General features: G+C 46.3%; 1 protein-coding gene across 1 annotated transcript; it reads left to right on the top strand.

Annotated features, from left to right (window-relative positions):
* Positions 1-182: 182 nt before the first annotated feature.
* Positions 183-20,542, top strand: LCMT2 (leucine carboxyl methyltransferase 2; the record flags this gene model as incomplete). The annotated part of the gene is made up of 13 exons (XM_083884643.1): positions 183-463; positions 2,140-2,221; positions 2,543-2,723; positions 5,011-5,167; positions 5,573-5,762; positions 6,169-6,276; positions 8,298-8,388; positions 10,548-10,805; positions 12,596-12,826; positions 13,691-13,788; positions 15,489-15,676; positions 15,878-16,013; positions 18,815-20,542. The coding sequence occupies 13 exons, from the start codon at positions 183-185 to the stop codon at positions 18,980-18,982; spliced, it is 2,169 nt and encodes a 722-aa protein (XP_083740769.1). The 3' UTR covers positions 18,983-20,542.
* Between the last annotated feature and the right edge of the window lie 5,641 nt (positions 20,543-26,183).

Genomic DNA, 26,183 nt, shown 5'->3' with positions numbered 1-26,183 from the left:
CGCGGGCGTCCCGGCGCCGTGAGTGACCCCCGGGCCCTGAGCGACCCCCGGGCCGTGAGTGACCCCCGGGCCCTGAGCGACCCCCGGGCCGTGAGGGATCCCCGGGGGCCCGCTGCCGCGGGGAGCGGCCCGGGGAGCCTCGGCCTGGTTGCTTCGGAGAGCGAGATGAAGCGGAGGCTGGGATGGAGAGGGATTCGACGGCGGCGGGCGCTGCCGTCCCCTCCCCTCGGAGCCCTCTTGGGGCTGCCCGGCCCCGCCGTCCCGCCCCGGGGGGCCCGTGCGTTTCTCGGGGCGCGATGTCGGTCGGAAACGGCAGCGCCGTATCATTGTCCCGGCAGGTCCAGGGCACCGGCGGCAGCAGCGCCGTCAGCAAGTGCTCGGCGGCAGCGCGGGGCTATTTCCAGGACCGGTTCCTGCGGCTTTTGGCGGGGCGGCGGCGGCGGCGAGCGCCGCTCATCCACCGGTGAGGAGCGAGCGCCTCCCAGAGCCTTCAGCTGCTCCGGCTGCTGAGCCCCAGCGCCCGCGGGGCGAGGGAGGGGATCTGGGACTGCGGGAGGGCCAGGACTGACAGGACAGGGGGAGGAATGGCTTTAAGCTGAAGGAGAGAAGGTTTAGGTCACATATTAGGAAGGGTATCTTCCCTGTGAGCGTGGCGAGGCCCTGGCTCTCGGATTGCCCGGAGAAGTTGTGGCTGGTTCATCCGTGGAATTGTGCACGGCCGGGTTGGATGGGACTTGGAGCAACTTGGTCTAGTGGAAGGTGTCCCTGTCCGTGGCAGAAGCTTGGAGCTGTCGGTTGGGCAGGGCACAGCTTCTCAAACACATTTTAAGCAAAATACACAGAGTGGCAAGGCGCAGTGCACTCTCTCGCAGTAGTGTAACTTTGCTAGACTTAGTATAGTGTTACATGGCTTCTGGACCAAAACTTAATGCTTTGTCCTGAGTAAAATATGCCACCAGACTGATTCCCAACTCCAGTGTTCAATGCTGCTGAAAACTTTGTAATATTTGAAAACATACTAATAATGTGATATTTGAAAACGTACTAATAATGCAATAACATCAATAGTTTTCTCAATAATTCCTCAGAATCTTACCATTTCTGTAGGGTATTGGGTGGCTCTGGGAAGCAATATCTTTTGAGTCAGTGGTTGTCTGACCAGGACGACTTCTCCAGAGCTTTGTAAGACACAAGAACGTTTTAATGTGTGTTTGCAGAGGGCTCTAGGCTGGTGATGTTGTGGAATTTACATAATTTCAGGTGAATAGTTTAATGCAATCCAAGTGACTGTGAATTCCCAAAGGGGTTTCACCCAGGGGAAAATCAAACAGTGGTGTTCAAGCAGAAGGTTGCAGACCTGTGAGGATGGATGTGGCTCATCAGGAAGATTGCATTGACTTGTCACACAACATTGGCATGCCAAGCTGAATTCACAGGAAGGGTTCTGTATTGCATTTATCAACAATTTTGGGACATCTTAGACTGTGTGGTTCCTGGGAGGAGTGAAGATGATAACATGCTTGTTAGAGGGGTGATAAGAGCTGGAATATAGCCAGGTGGATACAGGATGAAACTAACTAAAAGAGAGTGCTAAGAAACAAGAGGCATCAGTCCATGCCAGATTATGGTAAATGCTTTCCAGGAGTTAGTCCAACTTAGTTCTGTTTATTCAAAAACCAGAGAACAGAATTCCTCTCCTGACTTTGCTTTTCCTCCCTTTTTTGATCCCTTCTCACTACATTAGCACACACTCACTCATTTTGTTCTTACAGCATATGGTTTGGGGCAGGAACTCAGGTGTCGGCCATCTGCATTGCCAGGGAGCATCTTCACTATCTGGATTCATACATTTTCATTCAGCAAATATTTACTTATGCAAAACAGAACAGGTCCAGCTGGGATATCTACATGTTTTCTCTGGGTTATCCATTGGCTTGATGGTTAATATGTACGCTGGTTGCAGGAGATCTGTATTTATTAGCATGCCCTATAGACATGACAAAATCATCTCCCAGTGCAGGTCTGTAAACAGGGAATTATTAGATACAGGCTTAGAGAAAAAAAAATTAAAATTGAAGTTGCCAGTGCTGGAGAAATTACGTGCCTGGACAGTGATTGCAACTGAATTTGTTCCTACAGGGGTTATTACATCCGTGCCCGTGCTGTAGATCACTGTGTTCAGGACTTCCTGCTGAAGACACAAAGCCTGCGCAGGACACAGGTACATTTTCTCAGGCTTCTGGTATCTGTCACTAAATGTGTGTCAAGTCGTTCTGGCATCTGGGCAGTAGCTCATGAGTGCATCTGTTGGGATCCATTCCCAGCAGGGCACAGAAATCTGACTGGCAGAACTGTGGCTGTCCATGTGTCACTTTGGCAGATGTATCTGGGAGGGGGCAATATCCACAGAAAATTCTTCTGCCTCTTGCAGGAAGTTGCCTGATTTTGTCACTCTACAGATGATATTTAATTTTTTTTCACACCTAGATGCTCAAGATGCTCCTAGAGTTGTGTATAACTTTTTCTGATACTTTCTCTGCAGATCCTATCCTTAGGTGCTGGCTTTGATTCCTTATACTTCCGTTTGAAGGATATGGGTCTTCTGCATCACACTGTGGTATACGAGGTAGATTTCCCAAATGTGGCATGCCAAAAAGCCACTCTGATCAAAGGAATGAAAGAGTTGTCAGCATTGGTGGGAGACACTGGAGAGGAAGGATTAGGTAACGCATTAATGGAAGATATTTTTTGTACAAAATGTGTAGAAGAAGTAAACATAGCTTCAGCCTTCAAAAAGTGAGAGATTATAGTAGGGGAACTATGAAATTGTAGATGAAAAGAGTGTTCATTTTATGAAAAATGTCAAAACCAATAATTTGTAAGCATTGAGAGATAACAAGAAGCCAGGATGGATTTGTCAGGAGCTGATTATATCAAACCAAGGTCAGTTTTTTTCTGTTGCAAGGGTGTGAAAGGGTGTGTTTTTTTCTGAAAGAATGTGTCCAGCTTGGAGCATACTGGTCCAAAAACAGTGGCAAACTCTAGTGTGTCCAGTGGGAGGTGATGAGGAGGATGAAGTGATGGAGCAGGTGATGTAGGAGGGGAGGTTGAGAGAACTGGTTTTGTTCAGCCGTATGGGGAGGAGTTTGGGAGGGAAGTGTCTTATGGCACTCTTCAGCTTACCTATTGGGAGAGGTTACGAAAGACAGAGCCACACTTTTCTTGGAGGCATAAAGCAAATAGTCAAGGGGCAATGGTTGAAAGTTGCAAAAAAAAAAAAAAAAGGAAATTCCAGTGATGCATAATGAAAATGTTGGGGGGAGGTTGCAACACATGAGTAGTTAAAAATAGGAACAGACTGCCTAGAAAGGTAATGGAATCTCTGGCCTTGGAGATAGAGCTTGACTGGACAAAGCTTTGAGCAACATGGCGCAGATAATTGCCAAGAGGAAGCATTTGGATGAGGTGAATTTTAAACATCCCTTTCACTCTAAATTATACAATGATTTATAGGCTTGATGGGTAAGAGAAAAGGTTTGATTCTTGTGTGTCTTGACTGTAATAAAACATAAGTTGTTATGTCTCCTGACCTTTTTTTTTTTGCCTTCCAAGGCAGGAGAAAATGAGCCTTTGAAACTACTGCAGAATATTGTGCTAGCTGAGTGTTAAGGGGAAAAGGAAGAATGTAAAGTATGTGGATCGCTAGAGGTTTCTCCTGCGTCTGTTTTTCTCCACGATTTCCAGTAATGCTCTAGATGATCTGCTGTAGAAGATGAAATGTCATAAACCTGCAGGAAACATGGGGACTTGCAGTAAGATGAATGAGAGCAGGAGTTTGACAAAGTACACAAATGGTCTGGAGAGCATGGAATGAAATGCATTAGGGGCATATGTAATCCCCTGCATTTAGACAGTATTACTCTATTCAAATATAGATGGAAGACAGCTGTAGAGGGAGTTCCTCACTCCCAGGTCTTAGTGAGTAGCTCTTCCATGAGCTTGTACATTTTCTTCCTGAATCCATTCACATTTTTAATATTGGCAGAGTCTTGTGGCAAGGAACTCTGCCCATGCCAAGAATCTTCAGGTACTTAAAGGAGGGTGTCAGATAGTTTGGAATATCCTATTCTCTGTGTCCAGATGTCAGCAAAGGATGGATGGACAAGTTAGAAGAAATTAGAATGGAACACTGATGGACTTCTGAAAAAGGCCATTTTGCCTCCAGAAGTGTATGTCTCTGAGAGCAGTGCAGGTTAACTGTCCTCAGGACAGATACAGTTGTTGGGTTGCAGAGACAGAGTAGGTACTTTACAGTTTGCTTTGTTAATGATGTGGTTTTGGCTGAAAAGGTCAACAGGCCATAATCTACCATATTCTGATGGGGTACAGAGGTATGATAATGCTTGGAGATCATAAACTGGAACTTATTTCTGAGGATGGTCGTCTGTGAGTCAGGTCCTGATGTTTGCCAAGAGCTAGCATGTGCAGTTTCAGGACTCAGTGTCATCATACAGAAATGAAATCTGTTGAACAAACAAACCAACCAAGACTAGGAAACCTGAGAATGGTTTTCTGATTGTGAGGGAAACCACTGAAATTTTATCAATCCAATGGTGCTTTCTTATCCTAAAGTGGAAAGTGTATAAATGAGAGCCCTTTAGGCTTGATTTTGAATTAAAATCAGTGGTTCTAAAAAATTCTTTTAAAGTAAATACAATAAAGTTTTGTTGTTATAGTAAGTGTAATAATTCTGTGAGAAATCTGTAGGTGAAATTTGCATTAGGAATAATGAAGTTTTAGACCTGCAGTTACTGGATCACATGGCACTATCCCTTCGTGGGTCATGTAGTGATGGGGATTTTCTTGTACATGTTCCAGAGAAATATAAAATATAGTTGATGGACATAACCTTGTGAATGATTGCCTGTGGCTTTGATTTTCATGTTTGTCTCTTTTGGTCTCAGTATTGCAGCAGCACCCTAGTGAGGTTGTATCATTTTTGTTTCACAGGAGCCATTACCTTTTCTGGAGAGGATTATAAATTACTGGGAGTGGATTTATCAGAGCTGTCTGAGCTGGAGAGAATCCTAGAGGAAGCAGGACTGAACAATGAAATCCCCACCCTCTTCATCGCAGAGGTGGTGCTCACCTACATGGAGAACCCCAGGTCAGCTGTGTTTTCCTCTTACCCAGTGGTAAAGGGAAAACAACAAGCTTCTCTCTGAGTACATCATCTTGGACTCGGAGACCTTGAAACTAAAGCCTTGGGAATTCTGTGGCATCCCAAATAGCTCCCTACATCGTAATTATGATGATGTAATTGATATCCTAAAAGGAAGGAAAAAAAAGAAGAAAAATCTCAGAAGAGCAATTTTGAGGTTTTTGTTTCTCTCATCCCCTGAATTTTCTGTGCAGATGGGGAGGAGATGTTCAACACATCACTCTCATTAGTGTATTGCCACTTGTCAGGATGCCTTAATAGCAGCTTTATGGTGTTGCAGGAAGATACGCTGCATCTGTCGTATGATGAGTGAGCCCTCAATTTAATTTCTTATGCACAATCTCCCAACAGGTCAGATGCCTTGATTCAGTGGGCAGCAGAGCATTTCCCTCAGGCATGCTTCCTGCTGTATGAGCAGGTGCACCCAGAGGACCCCTTTGGACAAGTCATGCAGCAGCACTTCAGGCAGCTGAACACTGCACTGCACTCACTGGCACAGTACCCTGACTGTGAGGCACAGCAGAGGCGCTTTCTGGGGAAGGTGAGCACCTGCAGCCCTAGGGCATGCATGAAGCATGATTTATCTGAGGAAGATTGGGATACTAAGTGCGTGGTCAGTTATGGGTTGAGGCAAACCCAAGGGCTGAGGCTGAGCTACTGCCTTGTCCAGTAGCATGACTCGTCCTTAGAAGGTGCTTCCAGCTAGCTTGCAGCCTACTGTCTTCTATGAGATTAATGGGTTCTTCAGAGGCTTTTGATGTAATAAATTATATTTTTAAGAACTTTACAGAGGAGAGATCTATTTTCACCAGTTTTTGTCATGCTCTTGCTTTAGCTAGACAGTCTTAGTGGCTCGTGCAGGTGTTTAATTTAGGGTCTTTGTTTTCATGTGGGAAGTGAGTTTCTGTCCTTCCAGAAGTGATAACTTCGAGGGATTTGTCTTTTAGGGCTGGACTGAGTGCAGTGTCATGGATATGAATGAGTTTTTCACCTGTTGTATTCCAGAAGATGAGCAGCAAAGAATGCAGACTCTGGAGCCTTTTGATGAGTATGAGGTAACCCTCCTTTATTCTGAAGATCAGGGACCTGGCTTTCATATCATAAGGTATTTGCAATTTCTTGTAGTTGCGATTCTGTACAGAGTTGCTGAGGCACAGGTGTTGATGAAAGCAGAAAGGACCTTGGATCAGCTTAGTTAACACAGAGGCCATGGGGAGCGCCTTGTAAAGCAGCATGGGAAGAATGCTCTCCTTGATCTTAGAAAAGCTGCATGTTCCTTCCTTCCTGTGAGCAGTCTTTCGAGGAGACAAGCTTGTCATAGCAAACTACCTGGTAGTATAAAAGAAGTTGTAGATCCGAAAAGTTGGCATGGATTTAAAGGACAATTACTTTAATGAAAGAAATCCATAAAGGATTACTGAATATATAAATATATACCTGATGTGCCGTTCCTGACTGCAGTTGGTTGAGAAGGCAGATGCACTTTTTCTACTCTCTTCCATTTCTATAGACTACTTTATTGTTTGTCATTGTTGGGTACAGATTACTAATTTTGGATATTTTTTCATCTGACTTTGTACAGCCATTCCTGTATTAATGACTGAAATTCAACTATGACTCTGTTCTTTGCCATTTTTATGTTAACTGCTGGCAAAGTTTCTGACTATTTGAAGTTTAGAAGTGAAGATAAGTGCAAGATAGTGAGTAACTTTGAGCTAAATGTCCTGTGGAATACTTACTAGAAATTTCCCTTTTGATTTTATGGTTCTCTGTTTATAATTTTAGAAATCTAATAACTGTAGTATGAAAACAATTGAATGTGCTTGAATTTATTTTGCCAACATGGCAGGATCTGCTCTGCTATATGAATGCAAAAGTGGTGACTGAAAGTGGAGGCAGATTTGCTAAGTGTTTTAAAAATGTCTGCTGGAATTGTAGGTAAAGGGCATTACTCATGCAGTGGGAAGGTAAAGACTTGCTATTGTTTTCCTTACAGAGGAGGTTAACGTGCATGAGTCCAAGCTGGAAACGTGCACAGGAGTAAATTATGTGATAACAGAGAGCTCTACAATTAGCTTTTGAGAGAAAGATTAAGTAAGATCCAGGTCTTATTGTAAACAAGTTTGGTCAAATTAGGTAAGAAATGTAAAATAGACACCCAGTGTGGAGGGAGACTATTTTTAGAATAACTTGCTTAGGGTCTAATAGTGGATTCTTCCATTTTCAATATTTGCGTTAATTTCTGGATGTCACTTTCCAAAAAGATACTTTTTACTTCTAATATGGGTTGGGGCAATGAAACTGGTAAAGAGTTCTTGTGTCTTTTAAATTCATGTTTATGCTTGCTAGTCACATAGTTGGCAAATATATCCCACCCCACAGGAATGAACACACTCAATTCCCTAATGTCCATAAATGCCAGAATGAACTCTCATTGCTGCTGGCTTCCTTACATTTCTTTTGCTTGTGCTTCTGCCTCAGAATGTCTCCAAGACATTGAAAATGGTGTATTATTATCCAGCACACAGACCATGTTGCTCCTTTTAACATTTGTGATTTCTTTGAAATCACTTATATTCCATGAACTTTAAGAAACCTTAATCCCTCTGGAACAAAGACCTCACTGGGAAGCATAAAGGGAAACTGACTCCAAAAAGAAAAACTTTCCCATGCAACATACAGTTAAGCTACGGGATGCGTGTTGGGCACGTTAAAAGTTTATATGAGTTCAAAGAGCAACTGGGTAGGTTCATGGATGAAGAATCCATCAAGGATTGTTCAGTACAAAGACACAGGTTCTTGCTTAGATCATCCCTGGGCTGTAAGTTTTTGAAAGTTGGAGTGAGAGAGGTATTTACCCACCAGTTTGTTCTCTGATTCAGCTTTACCCCTCTGATTTTGACCATTGGTGGAAACAGTGCTAGGCTGGGTTGGTATTTGATTTGGTCACCCTGGCTGTTCTGAGGTCCTTACTACTGTTTGCTCTAAGATTTTGAAGGAAATTGGTTTTTTGTTTGGTTCTTCCTTTCTTGGTTGTTTTTTTGTTTATTTGTCTTTTACTTTGGGCTTGCTACAGGAATGGCATCTGAAATGTTCTCATTACTTTGTGTTGGCTGCATCAAAGGGGATGGAACCTTCCTGGACTCCGTTGTTACCCAGTATGACAGGTACACACCAAGCAGTTTTCACAGCACTCTTTTATCTCATGTAGGCATCTCTGAGAGGTTTTAGGAGACGTTGAAATCCTGGAGGGGACAGATGGCATGCTGCTGTCTGGTAGCTTTTGCCACTCCTCCACAGTAGTTCTGCTGTCTAAACCAAGGTCAGGGCCATCTCCTAACGCTGCTGGTTCTCATCAGTTCTTTTAGTTTATTGAACCTCTCAGTCCAAACAGCTTGTAATTTCTCATTCATGAGCTCCTCCAGTGCATGGCTGCAGTGCTAGCCTACCCTGCTCCTCCTCCTGCTTTTGGGATCTCCCTTTTGAATTTATTCCTGGTTGCCCTCACATACAGCTCTCTGAACCATTCTTTCCTTCCAGCTCCCAAAAGGTTCTGTTTTCTTTACTGCCCTGTCCAGCAGACCACTGAGGAGCCAGACATGAAGCTGTGCTTTGCTTTGTTATCCCTTGTGGGTGCAATTGTACCTGTCATATTTCTGTTTCTGAAATGCTTTTAAATCTATATGTCACTTTTTTAGATGGGAGAAAAATGGTACAGCTAAGGAAAAGCCAAGACCAAGACTGTGTTTCCAAGATAAAAAGGATTTGGTGGCACTAATAGTCCAAGAAATTCCTGGTTTTAACTGCTTGCTTCCTTTTTCAGGGTAGAAAGCAAAGGTTATTTTAAACCTGTTTTATATCACTAGTGTTCACAGTACAGCACCACAAGTAGTTGTAGCTTCAAGAGAAAGTTGAAATCTGTGTTCTAGGGAGCAAGAAATGCAGCTGAAAAAGGATAGGGCAGGATGGCACTCCTGAGGCCAACAAGGCCACTGAATCCATATGTTGTGTCTCAATTAGATTTGAAGATGTTGTAAAATTGAAGCTAAATGAATGCGAGTGTGATTTAATGTACTGTGTGATTGTCACTGATCCTTAAGTTAAATCCTTGAAGGCTCCTAAAGGCATAATGTCTATCCTTAAATTAAGAAAAAAAAAATCGAACATTTGCTTAACATACTTTATTACAGTGAAGATATTTGATTAATTAGAGACAGAATTAGAGTCTTTCTGCTGCTGTCTCTTGTATTCAAAACTGATAGCAAAAGCCTTCCAAATTTGGTAAATTGCCCATACTTAGATATATTTTACTGGGAATGTGAAAGATATGTCTCTAATATCAGTAAATGCCCCCAGTTATCCTCTCAGATAGACTTGGGTACCAGTTCAAGAGAGTGCAGGTACTAAATCTTCAAACAGATCTTGGTAAGTATATCTTGTAACATGAAAAAACTCCTCTGTCTTTAAAAGATCACTCTGTAAAAAGACATTTAAGCCCAAGGAGATGAAATTTCTTACTTTATCAAATGATAAAGTAGAGTCTTGTACAAAGCAACAATCAGTACAGGCAATTTTTCTGATTATGGAATACAACAAATGGACTGCGAGCTGCTCCTCCTTCTCTTCATCATCTCTTACAACACAAGAATAAAGCCTTTGATTAAAACAAAGAAGACACAGATTCCAAACTGATTAAAAGAAAACAATGTGTAGGTGAGCCAGAGTGCTGTGCTGAAAATTTGCTTTCTGCTAAGGGATATAATATTTAGAGAGAAGGTCCTTAGACAACTGGAAACACTTTCCTATGGTAGGATCATTGGAATTACCAGATTACTTGTCATGCTTCAGAATGTTATTTCAGTGCTTCTGTGAAGGTAGGATTAAAATCTGGCAAGAAACTTTGAAATCAGCTTCCAGTGTTTGTCCTTTTTCTGCTGTTCTTTGCTGCTCATGTAGCCAAATATTGTCTTAATCAGACAGGTACTCCTTTTGAAGGTACTGCAGTGGTTCATATCTTGCTGCAGCAGTTTAGGACACTGCACTCATTTGCCCAGTCTTACATCCACCCCATGAAAGCAGTCTCAGAATTGCAGGAGCTGAGTGAGCAGAGTAAAAATCACAGTTGGTACAGTTGTAGTTTAAACCATTCCATCCTGATTTCTAGGCCATGTCAGATTATCTGTGTGCACCATCAGTTTGCTTCTCAATTTTTCCTTCTTGAAAAGATGAATGGTCATCTTGAAAAAGTGACATGCTTAATCATACTTAAAATGTAGTCCTTGGTTTGTATTTGTGCATAAGTTCCTTGGTTCTCTTTGGCTTACAGTTCCCCGTCATGCTGGTCCTGTTGGGATGGCTGGGAGTGTCCCTGCAGCAGTATGTGCAAGGCTCTCAGGAATTCCTGGCCTGAGGCGTTACGGTCACCACTCTGTTCTTATAAAACCCAACGTGATTCTCACCACGGGAGGCTTTGGGGAGGAGGATGGACAGCACTGCCGCATGAGAAATTTCCAGGTGCTGAGTAAGCAAGCAGGCTACTGGGAAGCTGTCTGTGTGACACACAATATTCCTGATAAAAGATGGGGTGAGTTACCATACTGATGGCAAGTGCAAGGGGGATAACTTTGTGCTAAAAGTGAAAGAAAGTCTAGTGAAAAAGTGATGTCATGGCACAGTGATGCTGGCAGTCACAGAGATCTGAAGGTTTTGTTTGCTAAATGCTGGATCCTGCCCTTTGGTCACCACAACCCTATGCAGCACCCCAGCTTGGGGGCAGGGTGACTGGAAAGCTGGAAAAGGAGCTAGGGGTTCTGTTTGACAGTGGTTGACCATGAGCCCAGGTGGGCAAGAAGGCAAATGGAACCTGGCTGGTATCAGCCTAGTGTGGCTACAGGCCCAGAGTAGTGATTGTCCATCTCTGCTGGGCACTGCAGAGATACTTTGAGTCCCGTGTCCAGTTCTGGGCCTCTTAACAGAGTGATATTGAGGGACTGGGATCATAGAATGGTTTGGGTTGGAAGGGATTTTAAAGATCATCTAGCTCTAACCTCTCCAGCTCTCTCAGGAGTCTCTCTGGGCACTGGGAGGGGTGCTGAGGTCTGCCTGGACCCTTCACTTCTCCAGGCTGAACAGCCCAGACTCTCAGCCTGGCTTCAGAACAGAGGGGCTTTAGCCCTGTGATCAAGCTAGTGTACTCTGAATTTTTTCCAACAGCTCCATGTCTTCATTGTTTATTCTGCACCAGACCTGGATGCAGAACTCCAGGTGAAGGTCTTAGGGAAGCAGCATAGAGGGTGAGAATCATCTCCCTTGACCTGCTGGCCACATGTCTTTTGATGCAGCCTGGGACATGGTTGACTTTCTGTGCTGTGAGCACATACTGCCAAGTCATACTGAACTTTTTGTCCACAGACGGCCCCAAGTCCTTCTCCCCAGAGCTGCTTTTGATACATTCTCTGGCCAGTCTGTATTTGTGCTGGGATTGCCCCAGCCCTGGTGCAGGACCTTGCTCTTGGTCCTGCTGAACTCCATGAGGCTAGCACAGTCCCAATCCTCTGTTCGGGTCCCTCTGGATGCTCCTTCCTTTCCTCCAGTGCATGACCACACCACACAGTTCCTTGTCATCAGCAAATGTGCTGGGGGTGCCCATGATCCCACTGTCCATGTCACCAGCAGAGATGTTAAATAGTGGTGGTCCCTATGGAGACCTGAAGAACAGCACTCATCATTGATCTCCATATGGACACTGAGCCAGTGACTGCAACTCTTTGAGTGAGACCATCCAGCCAATTCATAATCCACCGAATGGTCCATCTGTCAAATCCAAGTCTCTCCAGTTTAGAGACTGGATGCTGGGCGGGACAGTGTTTAATGCTTTGAACAAGTCCAGGTAGATGACATCTGTTGTTCTTCCCTCATTCTCCACTTCTGTAAGCTCATTGTATACAGAACTGGGATGAGGGGCTCAGCCTGAAGAAAAGGAGGCTCTGGGGGAAGCTTCTCATTCTTTATGATTACCTGAAAGGAGGACGTAGCTAGGTGGAGGTCGACTTCTTCTCCCAGGAGGCAAGGGACAGGAGAAGAGGAAATGGCTTCAAGCTGTGCCAGGAGAGGTTTAGGTAGGATATTGAGAAAAATGTCTCTAAGAAAAGGGTCGTCCATGCCTGGCATAGGCTACCCAGGGTGGTGGTGAAGTACATATCCCTGGAAGGATTTGAAAGCCATGTGAAAGTGGCTCTTGGGGACGTGGTTTAGTTTTGGCCTTGAGAGTGCTGGAGGAATGGTTGGACTTTTTAGGGTCTTTTCCAGCTTAGGGGATTATAAATTTCTTGGAAAAAACACCAGTGTGAACCATGACATTTTGTGTCTCCACAGGTGAGAGGTTGTACCATACTGTGTCTTGTCTCTCAGACACTCTGGCCCTAGTGGTAGGAGGACGAACATCCCCATCAAGTGCAGGCTTGGGAATGTTGTGGCTGAAGTTCCCCAAAACCTGTGATGCTTCAGGCCCAGATGATGTTACAGTGGAGCTTGTAAGTCTGGAGGCTGCTTCTGAAGCAGCACTTTTGCGCTGGAGACACAGCACAACTGAAATAACATTCAAAGGTAAAAAGCCTGGAAAGAGTGGAAATCACTGTATTTGCATTGTATTTGTATATATGTATGCAGGATCTTCCACTTGACCTTGTTGAACTTCAAGAAGTTCATATTGACCACTCCTCAAGCCTGGCAGTAGGAAAGAAATTAAGAGGCATAAATTAAGAGATCTCTTCTTGACACTTGGCTCTTTATCCAGAAGTCCTTCAGAAGAAGTGTTACTTTTATAGTAGCAATTGACAAACACTCAGTAGTTGTGAACAGCTCTAGAATTAGGTCTGCAATAGCATGCTGAAGGTTGGTCTATTAAAAGATCCTGGTTGTAAGGGACAAAAACTTAAGCGGTGGCATTGAGGAGCTGAAAGCAGTCCTTTCCTAAGGTGTCCCGTTCCTGCAACTGGCAGGGAACGCTCCAAGAGGAGCAGAAGAGAATTGTTAAGCAGTTGTTAGTCTAGTCTGGAGCACACTTCCATTTGTGGAGCAGTGTTTAATTAACACTGCAGCATAGGTTAATGTTCAGCCTTCCTGTCAGAATTTTATATCAAAAAAGCAGATGTTAAATGGGTAATTTTTTATTAATAATTGAATAATAATTGACATTGAGTTTTGTCTTTGTCAGACTGTATTATTTCATCTTATTTTTGCCTTGATACTGCTTTGTAGCTGAAGAAAGTGACCAACACTGGTGTTGTCTGCACAGTCCATTCTGAATCAGTGAAAGGACAGGGCTTAGTGTAGTGAATGCATGTCCTTGATATCTACCTGAAGTACTATTGCTTTTTGTCAGCTTCCCTTCTATGCAAACAGAAATTTTTGCTTTTGTGGCATACCATATTCTAACTTCAATTACCACCTGGGTGTCTGTTTCCATAGGTGAGCAGTACCTGTTTGTGTATGGTGGCCGCTCTGCTCTGGAGCCTGTGCTCGGGGATTGGTATTTCCTGCACACTCCAGAACTCTCCTACACTGCGGTAAGAATGTACTCCATGGTGATTAGAGTTAGAACTGACTTCTAAAGAACCAGCTTTTTTGTCGAATACAGTCTCTACAGAATAGTGGAGGTTGGAAGGGACATCTGGAGGTCATCTAGTCCAGCACTCTTGCTTAAAACAGGTCTGACTAGAGCAGGTTGCTCAGTGTATTGTCCAGGTGGGATTATCTCCATAGGTGGAAACTCCACAATCTCTTTGGGCAACCTATTCCAGTGCTTGACCACCCTGATAGAACTATATTAGGGGGTTTTATGTTGAAGTGTATTTTTTCTATGTCAGTTTGTGTGCACTGCCCTGTTGCTGGATGCTACCGCGAACATATTGTCTCTGTCTTGTTTCACCTCTCCCATCATGGACTTGTCTGGCTGTGAGCTGGACTTTTTTGTGGAAGGATACTGTTAGAGACAGTATAAAAAGCTTTGCTACAATTAAAACCACTTCCACATCTGCTGCCTTTGCCTCAGTCAACTAGATTGCTGAATGTGTCATAAAAGGAAATTGAGTGAAAGAGGACTTACTCCCTCATTTACTTCCTGGCCACCAGGCTGATGTAACTCTCTTTGCTATAACTCTTTGAGCCCAGCCTTATACACAGTACAGTTACAGGGTGAGAGATGCATAATTGGAGGAGGTCACAAGCTAATCATGCGTAAGCAATATCCCACTGTTGTGGGAGACCTACACTGTGTCTTCAGGTAACCAGAATGTTATCTGCTAGACACATGGATTTCTTCTTTTATTTTCTACAGTGTTCCTAATCTCAGCAGAACACCTGTAAAATACTCAGAGGTGATTGCTGAAAAAGAGGTAGACAGGGTGTAAAGCAGCTGTATAGAGGTAGGCAGCAAGAATGACCAGGCCACATACCTCACAGGGGAAGGTTTTGAAAGTCTTCTAGCTATTGAATCTGGAGAAGATTCAAGATACAAATAAATGTTCTAATATCTAAAATACAGCTGCAGAGAAGACAAAAAGTATTGTCCATTTTAACTTTGAGTAGTATGGGGAATTAGCTGGACACTAAGGAAAGCTATTTATTGTGAAATTAGGTGAGTCTGCAATAGACTGCCTAAAGAGGTGAGAAATTCTTGTCACTGCAGACTTTCAGAAACAATTATATAAACATCCATCCATCCAAATGATAACAGATACAGTTTTATTTGTTTTAGGGAAAAGTGGCCTCCAAGTTCTTCTCCATCACCTATTTGCTGTGATATTGCTTTAATGCCTGATCTTAAAATTTTCCTTTAGTGCTTGCACTAAAAGTTTTCTTTCTGGATTTTAGTCCTGGAGTTGAGCCTTTTATTCCTCTCTGTGGTTTGAGCAACTGATCACCTGCCTTGCTGCTCACTGCATTAGCCCATGTATTTCTAAACAAACTTGTGGTTCTCAGGTGTATGTCTTGAGCAGAAAGCAGCATGCAAGAATACAGATAAAGTTACCTCTAATAAATGTGTGGAAATAAACCCTCTAAAGACTGATTATATTATATGTATTGAGGGCCAGAGACAGTGTAAATGGAAGCACATAGCAGTCCCTAGAGGAACTCACTCTTTACAACACTCTTTGGGTGTCAAAAAACTCAGCGACACACTCAGAGGAAAAGCCATTTAAAAGCCTGGACATTAAGCAGATACTTAGTTTGGCAAACTTCAGCCTTGGACTTGTGGTTTTTTTAGATTGCTGTTGAGGGTCCAGTCCCAGAAAGCCGCCACTCTCACAGTGCCTGCAGCTGGAAAGGAGGTGTGCTGATTGCAGGAGGTCTGGGAGCAGCTGAGCAGCCCTTAGGTTCAGTTTTCCTTCTGAGGGAGTTTGGACATGGCTTTCAGTGGCAGACGATAGAGACACACCCTCCTCTTGTCCCAAGGTAAGCAAAAGGCATTCATAGCATAATAAAATAGTTTGATTTGGAAGGGACCTCTTAAAGGCCAACTAGTCCAACCTCCCTGCAATGAGTTTGGAGCATCTTCAACTAGACAGGTTGCTCAGAACATTCAGCAGAGAATCTTCAGCCTGTCTCTAGCAGCCTCCCTTGCTAATGGAATTCAATCTCATTTTGAACTCACAGGTATTCACATACTGCACATGTGCATGAAGGAAAGCTTCTGCTTGTTGGTGGAGTGTGGTTTCATGCATCCTCTGTGCCAGGTGTCACTGTCATTGACTTAATGACCGGTCTCTGCTTGGACTATGTGATTAATGTGGTGAGTACTGAAATTTTTCTTTCCGGTTAAGCAGCATCCTGTGAAGGGGCATGGTAACTTTATGGAGAGGTAGGATCTAATTCCAAAGTGCTGTTACCCAGCACAGAGAACATAGCGGTGTTAAGAGAGGGAGAGATGGAATGTGCAGAAGACTGGAACATGGAGCTGCTCTGTTTCAGACAAGGGGCAGCAGAACTGAAATGGGCACCACCATAGTTACTTCAGGATGTCTGTGGAGGAAGGGAACAGATAAACCAGAGGCTAAGTTAGTGTTTATAAAGGTCTGTGGTATAATTTCATGGAGAACTTCCTGGTGGAAGCTGCAGCATGCTGTAGCTGCTGCCTGAAATACGAGAAAAAAAAACCAGCACAGAAATACTGGAAACTCCACTGGAACATGAAAGCTTCCTGTAAGGATGATTGAACACAGAACTGATTGCTCAGAGAGGCTGTCGTATTTCCATTATTGGAGATATTTGAAACCTGACAGGGCAAGGTACTGAAAAGCCTGCTTGAATTGAGCCTGCTTTGAACAGGGTGGTTGGACTGGATGATGCTTGGAGGACCTTCCAACTTTAACTATTTGGTGTCTTTCTATGAATCATTGAAGAACAGTCATACAGGTGGTGTCACACAGCAGGATTTTGGCATACTGTCTTGGTTTGAAAGACAGGTGTCTGCTAGGGAGGGGCAGGGCCTCCCTTGGAATGGAAAATTCAAACTCCCTCCTTCCAAATTATTATTATTTAGAAAAATTAAAGGGCTCTCAGGCAGACATATGGAGAAAGGATTAAGAGTTCTTTACTAGTATGTATGACAAGGCAAACAAACAACAACTACAGCTTTAATAATAAACAGAACCAGGAACCTCGAGGGGCTTTGGAGCAGTCTGATCTTGGTGCCCCTTGCAGGACTTTGAGGGCACCAAGCTGGAACGGGGGAAAATCCCGGGCTGGTGGATGAGATCTGTCAGAAGCTCCGCGGTGGTAACCGAACAGTCCCTGGTGGCAGCTGGAACGGCGGGGATGTCCCGGCAGGGCAGGGCAGGGCAGTGCGGGGCCACAGTGTAGCAAAAAGCCTCAAAGCAGAGCCTAAGAGGCTGCAGCGAGACAGGGCCGGCCCAGCTCCAGCAGGGCAGGGGGAGGCAGCTCAGAATTCCTGGGCGCACGGGCAGATGGTGGTAGATTTCCCAGGACAAGACTTGGTGGTGACAGCGAACTCCTCCCGCAGCAAGCAGCAGCCTGGCCGTCCTCTCTCCGATGCCGAGAGGAAGAGCCAGAAGCTGCCCCCAGCCCTGTCCTTTATCTGACCCAAAAACTCGAGGTATCTTCCCCCTCTGAGAGAAGCTCACAGAGACCCAAAGAAGTGTAGCCAGGTGCTACAACTGCTCTCCTTTGGCCCCTTTGTTCTGCTCAAGTACCTATAAGTACCCAGTAGTTAGTTTCCTAGCAACTTATGGGGAAGAAAATCTATAAGTAAAAAGAAACAAATCTAACCCCCAACACATACTCAGAAGAAAACTTGGTCTACATCTCTGAGTAGCCCTCAGATAATACTGCCTCGAGTAAAGGAAAGATACCGATCTGTGGGATAAAATCCATAGGAGGGCCACAAAGATCATCAGAGAGATGGAGCTGATCTCCTGTGAGGATGCGCTGAGAGAGTTGGGATTGTTCAGCCTTGAGAGAGAGACAGGGCTCTGGGGCGACCTTAGAGCCCCTTCCAGTACTTAAAGGGGGGGCTTGTAAGAAAGATGGGGACAGACTTTAGCAGGGCCCGTAGTGATAGGACAAGGGGTGATGGTTTTCATCTAAAGGACAGTAGCTTCAAACTAGGTATATGGATGAAATTTTTAATGAAGAGTATGGTGAGGCACTGCCAAAGGCTGCCCAGAAAAGCTGTGGCTGCCCCATCCCTGGAAATGTTCGAGGCCAGGTTAGATTGGGCTTGGAGCAACTTGGTCTAGTGGAAACTGTCCCTGCCCAGTGCAGGAGGGTGGAGCGAGGTGGCATTTTTTAAGGTCTTTCCATCCCAAACCATTCTGTGATTCTATAAGAACATTTATTTTGCTTGACAAGTTTTTGTTTATCTTTTATGTAAAGAAACAACTTTATTTTTATAACTGTACATATGGAACCTGTCATTGGTGAAACTGCAATTTGTGACTGGTCAGTTTTTTATAGTGGACAGAGTGTGTGCGTCTGGTTGACCTTGCAGCATTTTGCTGAGGCTCTAAAAGCATGAAACATGCTTAACTGTAGCTTAGTTTCCAATTATTGTCTGTAGCAGAAGTTATAAGTGGCCTCATATCTTTAGATAAAATAGACTGCCCTTGTTGGACAGCAAGAGGAGGATAGGTACAGTGATAGTAAACTTGTATCTAAATGAATATAACTTTTTTGTTTACACTGAATAAGCAGATGCAGATGGATTGGTGTCTTCCTTTGCTTATGAGCTGTTTGCTTTGACTTAGGTAAAATTCTCTAGGCTTTTGAACCTACCAGTTACATTGGTAAGCTCTGGAACTCCTTGCCACAGGTCATGAATGCCAAAGATTTACATTGAATCAAAAACTGACTGGCTACCTTCCTGTGAGGAAAAGCATTAAGCATCAGGGATAATAAAAGCACTTTCGCTCATTAAAAAACACTGGACTGCAAGTTGGTGGGTGGGTGTAGTAGAGGAGTACATCTCAGGGGTTACTTGTTCCTGTATTGTCTCTCTGTTCTTGCCTACATTCATGAGTGGTACAGTGGACCATGTGAAGTCCTATATGTTCAAAATCTCCTTTCCTTTTTCAGGAGCACCTGGAGTGGCCATTAATGCTACATAATCATAGCAGTATCTTTCTGCCAAATGAGAAGGAGCTGTTGGTTATTGGCGGTGGTGGAAATTGCTTCTCCTTTGGGACACACTTGAACCCAGAGCCTGTCTCACTGAGCCTCAGCAGCATCCTGATCAGTCACTGAATGGGACCAGCCAGAGCTGAACCATGCTACTACACTGTGGGGAGACATCTATTCACTCGAGGTCAAAAGCAGCACAATGTTTCCACAATATTTCTGGCTTTGTGTCCAGAATGCATTTATGAAGGTGGTATTAGGAGGGACTGTACTGCTGGCAGCAGTAGTCCTTAGGGGTGAAGAACAGTATGGTTTGGGTTGGAAGGCACTGTAAAGATCATCCTGTTCCACCTTCCTGCCATGGCTAGGGCAACCTTCCACTAGACCAGGTTACTCCAAGCCCTGCCCAGTCTAGCCTTGGACACTTTCATGGATGGGACAGCAACACCTTCTTGGGGCAACCTGTGCCAGGGCCTCACCAGCCTCACAGGAAACAATTTCTTCACAATATCTAATCTAAACCTACTCTGTCTCAGTGAGAAGCCATTCTCCCTTGTCCAGTAACTTCAGGCCCTTGTAAATAGTCTCTCTCCATCTTTTTTGTTGGCTCCCTTCAAGTAGTGTGAGGCCACAATTAAATCACTCCAAAGCTTCTCTTCTCCAGGCTGAACAATCCCAATTCTCTCAGCCTTTTCTCATAGCATAGAGGTGCTCCATCCTTTTGATTATCTTGGAGTCTCCTCTGGACTCTTCAGCAGCTCCACGTCCTTCCTGTCCTGGCACCCCAGAGCTGCAGGCAGCACTGCTGGTGGGATCTTGCCAGAGCAGGGCAGAAGTGAAGAATCCCCCCCTCCCCTGCTGTTCACATGGTGGGATCAGCTAGCACACAGGGCCAGGGCAGGTCCAGCCTCTCATTCACCAGCATCCCCAAGTTCTTCTTGGCCAGGGCTGTTCTTGATCTCTTTGTTCCCCAGCCTGGTTTGATACTGGGGTTGGTCCCGATCCACATGCAGTACTAGTACTTGGTGTTGTTAAACCTCATGAGATTCCCATGGCCCTCTTCTTGAGCTTGTCCAGGTCCCTCTGGATGGCATTTGGTCTTTCAGGATGTGGAGCTGCTGAAATGAGTCCAGAGATGCTCGAAGGCTAGAGCCTGTCTGTTCTGGAGACAGGCTGAGAGAGCTGGAGGTGTTCACCCTGGGGAGGAGAAGGTTCCAGGGAGACCCTAGAGCCTCTGACTTCAAGAGAGCTGGAAATAGATTTTGGACAAGGGCCTGGAGTGCCAGGACAAGGGGGAATGGCTTCTCTCTGCCAGAGGCCAGGGATAGATGGGATATTGGGAAGGAATTGTTCCCTGTGAGAGTCGTGAGGCCCTGCACAGGTTTCCCAGAGAAGCTGTGGCTGCCCTTTGTCTGGAAGTGTTCATCGCCGAGTTGCATGGGGCTTGGAAACCTGGTGCAGAGGAAGGTGGCCCTGCCCATGGCAAGCTGGTGGTACTTGATGATCTTTAAGGTCCCTTCCAACCCAGACCAGTTTATGATTCCATAATGAGTGTCTGACTGACTGCACATCAGTTGTTGGGTACACAGAAATTGTTAACATGTATTCATTTGTTTTTCTTCTCTGTTTATTTTCTCATTCAATATTTTGGGAATTCGTTTCTATTTATTAAATTATCTGACCTTACGAGTTTCCTTCTCACTTTTTTTTCCTTACTGAATTGCCAGCTGGGGTTAAAGCACAAAACTCTCTGCCAGCTCCATTGCCCTTCTCTGGACACACTCCAGCAATTTCAATGTCTTTATTGTTGTGCAGGGCCCAAAACTGAATACAGAGTTCGAGGTCCAATCCAGCAGTGCCCAGCATGAGGGCACGATCACTGCCCTTGTGTCATGGAGGCTCATGAAATTGAGACAAGTCGTGTATTCAGAGATCTGTTTTATGAAGCAGTTAACCTCCTCCCACTCCCAGCAATTACAGATCCAAAAACTGAAAACAGGCTCGTGATGTCAAATGAAATTGTTATGACCTGACTGACTTAAAGAACTCTGAAGGTTTCAGCAGGGCAATGTGGAATTCATGATCATTGTGCCCAAGGTAGCAAGGGCCTCCCCCTTGGGCTCCTGTGGACTCCAAAGGGGGTATCCAAAAGGGGTACTAACTGCCCTGGGATGACACATGGGGGCTCTGACTGCCCTACATTGTCACAAAGGGATTTCTCACTGCCCCACGCTGTCACAAAGAGGGTTCTGGCTGCCCCATGATGTCACAGAGGGGACTGCCAGGCTATAAAAGGGGCCCGCCGGAGCAACAGTGTTGGGCACAACAGTCTGTCTTGGCAGACGACAGTCTCAGCCTCTGCCACCCCACCAGGGTTGGATTCTGCTCACTGGTACCCTGCAAGTCTCTAGGCAGCCTCTTCACCAGTCTGTGCTGGTGACCTGGAGTGCTACAGACGGTGCCATGGAGCTCCTCGACGCCTTCACCACGGATGAGCTGGTGGCAATCACACTGGTGATGCTGCAGCTCATCTTGTTCGCTGTCATGCTAGGAGACAAATGTCTCTGGGTAGGTGGCCTCTGATCTGCTGTGTGGGCTGGGCCGTGTTGGGTTTGGGGTGTGTTGGTGTGACGTGTGGCAGGACAGCGTGGAGCGTTCTGGGGAGCTGCTCTTGTCTCACCCATTTGTGGTTCTTGCAGAGGATCAATGACAACTCGAAGCATCCAAGCACAGCGAGAGGCCGGCCGGATGGGCGGAGAAACGTGCGCAGGACACGGAGATCAGCAGGCATGGAACTGCCCCGCTGCAGGTCCCCTCGCTGTTCCGTGAGCTTCAGGAAGCATTTCCCAAGGTTCATCCGGACCTCCCAGGACTCCCAGGCGCTCTTCGAAGAACACCGCAAGGAGCTGGAGGTGCAGCTCACCCAGTGGCGGTGTGGCAGGGGGAGCGGCAGGGTGGTCCATGCCGATCCGCCTGTTATGCCAAAGCTGCTGGGGGCTAGACAGCCTCCTCAGTGCCTTGGAGTGGAGGTGCCAAGGCCAGACATGAACAAGGCGACAGAAGAGGACACACCTAAGAACATAAGACGGTGCAGCAACAACAGCTACCTTACGCTGGAACGCAGAAGATCTATGGCGCTGGCCAGGCTGCTCCCTAGACTAGTGGTGATCATGAATCCCGCTATACTTGAGAGCAGCAGCAGCAGCAGCAGCTGGAGCAGCAGCTCAGAGGAGCTGGAAGACAGCTCTGGCACTGCTGCTGGAAGGTTCTTGGGGCAGCTTCGTGCCCGCCTTCAGAGATACCTGGAAGCCTGGCAGACATACCGTGTTCAGCACCGCCGGTGCTTCCGCATCCGCTTCAAGTCCCAGTGGTGGCGACGGTGCTGGACCCAGCTAAGAAAAAGGGTCTAGTAAGAATGAGTAGTTGGGGAGGGGTAGGGGAGTAGGAGGTTTCAGGAACTGCCTGGGACAGCCCAATCCTTAGGCCTCGACAAATAGCCCTGTAGAGTGTTCCTGTCCTCTAGCAGATCCTGTCCTCTACAAATTCGCTAAGAGTCCCCTCCTCCAGGTCATTGATAGAAACAGGACTGGTCTCAGCGTTGCCCAGGGGAGCCCCACTGGTGACTGGCTACCAGCTGAATCAAACTGTCCATACCACTCTCTGGGACTGGCGATCCAGGCCGTTTTTTACAGTGAACAGTGGACTGTCCAAGCTATGGGCAGCAAAGAATAATGGCTTAGCAACTTCCGCTAGCTCCATCAGGACCTGGGGATGAATCTTTTCAGGTCCCATGGAGTTGGGCACGTTCAGGTTGCTTAGATGGTCTTGAATCCGATCCTCTCAGTGGGCCTAGGGTCTTTATGCTCCCAGTCCCTGCATTTGCCTTTCTCAACTTGGGCAGCATAGCTGGAGCTCTTGACATTGAAGAGTGAGGCACAGAAGTCCTTGAGAACCTCAGCCTTCTCTTTGTCCAGGGTAGTCACGTCTCCTGTTTCCTTCTGGAGAGGGGCCATATTATCCCAACTCTCCTGTTTGCAACATAGCTATAGAAGCCCTTCCTGTTATCCTGAATATCCCTGTCCCTGCCCTCCCCTTAATCTTCACCCATAAGTTCTTAGCTGACTCCTCATACTTCCCCAGGCAGAATTCCATATTCATAGAAGACTACATCCCCTCCTCATCTTCATAGCCTGTCTTTTAGAAAAACCCTAAACCCTTCCATTCCAGTGTTCTAGTCATAGGAGCCATCCCACCATTTCTCTGCAATACTCTGCTTTCCTTTTCACTTGTTGGTCATTCCCAGTGCTCTCTTTTATTCAAATGAGAAAATTGCTAGGGTTAGGTTAAAAGGAGTTTGTTAGGTTAGGCTAAGGAGTTAGGTTAAAAATAGTTTTCCCAAGTGTTTGGAAGAGATTAAAGAACCTGAAACTGCTGCTTTTCATAAATCCATAAAGGTAGGATGTTCTATAAGGCTCACTGCTGTAACTAGACAGTAACTTCCACTGATATTTTAACTATTAAAAAATGTGACTTTAATCATGACTCTGTGTGTAAAATACAATAAACAGTTGAGATTTCTCCATTCTATGAATCTTTGTTCATGCGTCTACATCCTAGGGAGCCATTTGGCCCCAGCCCTCACCTTTGGCTCCAACCCTGGGTTTGTGGTGAGGGTTGGGAGTCCACACAGCTCCCCCCACCTCGTGGAAGTCTCCACCTCCTGACGTGCAGCAGCCTCAGGTGGGGCCAGTGAGGATGAGGAGGGGGCTGCTGGGGGGGATGGGTGGGTCATCTGGGTGCGCCTGTTGCAAAGAGCTGATGGAGGGGGTGATTCCAGGGAGTCTCTCAAGGAATGATGGGGAGAGCATCTCACAGGGGCGGGGGGGGGGTACCTGCAGCATTGCTCAAAGGTGTGCAGGGACAAGCCCTGTGCCAAGGGGCAGCGCTGGAGAGGAGAGCAACACACCTCCCCTAACCCACCTGAGCAGGGGGGGCAGGGTGGGGGCACAAGGAAGCTCTTTTTCCTTTCATCTTTTAATTTCATCTTCCTCGTCCCTCCCCAGTCCATCCCATTGACCCCAGAAAATGGAGAGTTTGTGGGGGAAAAGAGTTTAAATTGAGGAGAAACACTCATTTTCTGTTTCTGTCTGTGCTCAAACTGAGGCTAAACACCTTATTTAATCTCCAGTATTTATTAAAATATTTGGAAAAAATTCTAACAGTTTTGAGGTCAGTATTGTCAATTTTTGTAGTCTAAAAGGCAGCAGCACCGCCATCAAACCCCAGAAGTTTTTGACAGTTTAAAGTGATGCTGTTCTGGATTTAAACTGACATATGCTTGATCTGGCCATTTTTCTGACTATGTTCTCGCGGACTGCTGTAAATGTGTTCCGATGGCCCGTGGGGGCCAGGCAGTGTCGGAGCGGCTGAGGAGTGTGAGGGCGGGTTTGTGTGCAGGCCGGGGGCGGTGAGCACCGGGATGAGTGTTCCCTTCTCGCTTTAGTTCTCTGTATCGCCCTGTAGTTCTGTGCTTCTCTATTTCTGTTTCTTTCTAACTTTACGCTAGAAATAAAGATTGGTTTTTTTCTTCAGCTTAAATTTAAAAAGCAGTAGTAGAAAATGTCAGACTTCCTGGGAGTAAAAAAAACTTGAAAAACGAAGCAAATTCCCCAACTTTTTCCTAGAGAGCCTACCATTTCTACTGCTGCATCAGATTTATTGTTTTATTTCTTTTCATATATCGTATATAGGCACCCTGAACCCTAATTAATGCTCCGGATGGGAGCAAGTAATGAACTAAAACGCACGAACATTCCAAGGCTGGCGGCAAAGCGCGCATGCGCGTTGGGTAGGGACGAAAAAGGCAGGAATGGAAGGACCCCTCCCGTCTACTCGGCTGCCTGCACGCCGTGCCGACGCCGTCCAGCGCGGTTTTCCGCGGCGTTTCCAGAACCGCGGACACGGGCTGTGGGCGGGCGGGAGCCGGGCGACCTCCGTACCGCTGGCGTCCCGCCGCACCCCCACCGTCCCGTCCCCTGAGAGAGAGGCCCCTGCCCCGCGCCGGGCGCGCCACTCCCGACCCAGCGCGGCAGCACCTGTCACTCATCCTAAGGCCCACCCCCATACGGACCCCACCCCGCCCCGGCCCCTCCTTTCGCACCGCCCCCGGCGCATCATCGTGTCGTCACATTGCACCCCCCGCGTTTCTCCCCGCCCCCGCGTCCCAGCGCCCCGCCCCACGTAACGTCACCCGACCACGCCCCTCCCGGCGGTATAAAAATGGCCGTCGCGGCCCCCCCCCTTTAACCCACAGTTAGCAGGTGAGGGGTGGGTCTTACTGCAGCATTCAGAAACGGACAAAACCAGAAGAAAAAAGGTAGAGAAAACGTTCGGGGGTAGCAGGGCAGCACAAAGAGCGGCAGTACTACGGAGAGGGTCTCGAAGGTGTCACGTACAGACTGAGGAAAAGAGAGAGGTGGAGGGCTAGAGGGCACTCAGCGAAACTAAGGGGTGCAGGTGAGGATACAAGGTAGAGTGGGTGCAACTGCCCTCCCCCCTCCTGTAGCTTTTACCTTAAACAGCACCCAAGCAGTTAAGAGGCAGATAGGTATCTTGAACAGCAAAACAGGGGCTCTGGGGTGACGACACAGATGCTAGGGGCCAGAAATTTGGAAAATAGAGGCTGAGAGGAGAGGAGCAATCAGCAGGTGGGATTGACAGTGACTCAGAGAGGCTGAGGGAAGCCTTGGGAGGTAAAGGGTTCAAGGGCTAGAGAGCATAAAGTGAAAATAAGGGGTACATGCTAGGATACAAGTTAGAGTACAGGTGTACAGCCCTCACCTCACCCTTAGCCCAAACCTTACACAGCACCCCTAACAACACTCCTTTTTCCCTGAGAGAAGCTTCAGTCAATACCCCTAATGCAGGACAATGCCAGAAGCCCTGAGGGGTGCCGGCAGTAACCCTAAGGGTAGGGCTAGACAGGAAGCAATAGTGAGGAGTAGGATCCACAGGGTTGGGGATAAATGAGGGATGCCCACCCTGGTATCCCTGTCCCTCCACAACCGGGGATGCTCCCACCCGTGATGGAGGACGTGGTCGGTTTGCTCAGCGTCAATACAACTGCAAAAAGTTTGACTCTGCAAGTATTAACCTTTGAGCGCAGCTGAAGCGTGCTGCCCAAGGACCCAGGCATACTTAGGAGACAGGGAGTAGCAGAAATGCCAGTTTTTGGCCAATGTCCTGCTAAGATCATGCTTGATGTTTGGTTTTCTTTATTGTAGTGACTAAGAGGCAGCAGCAGCCTGGCGACAGCAGGAATTTCCCA

The sequence above is a fragment of the Zosterops lateralis genome (assembly GCF_965231275.1).
Source record: "Zosterops lateralis genome assembly, chromosome: 2".
Lineage (NCBI taxonomy): Eukaryota > Metazoa > Chordata > Aves > Passeriformes > Zosteropidae > Zosterops > Zosterops lateralis.
The sequence above is the reverse complement of the archived record's forward strand: the minus strand, read 5'-3'. Positions and strand labels throughout refer to the sequence as shown.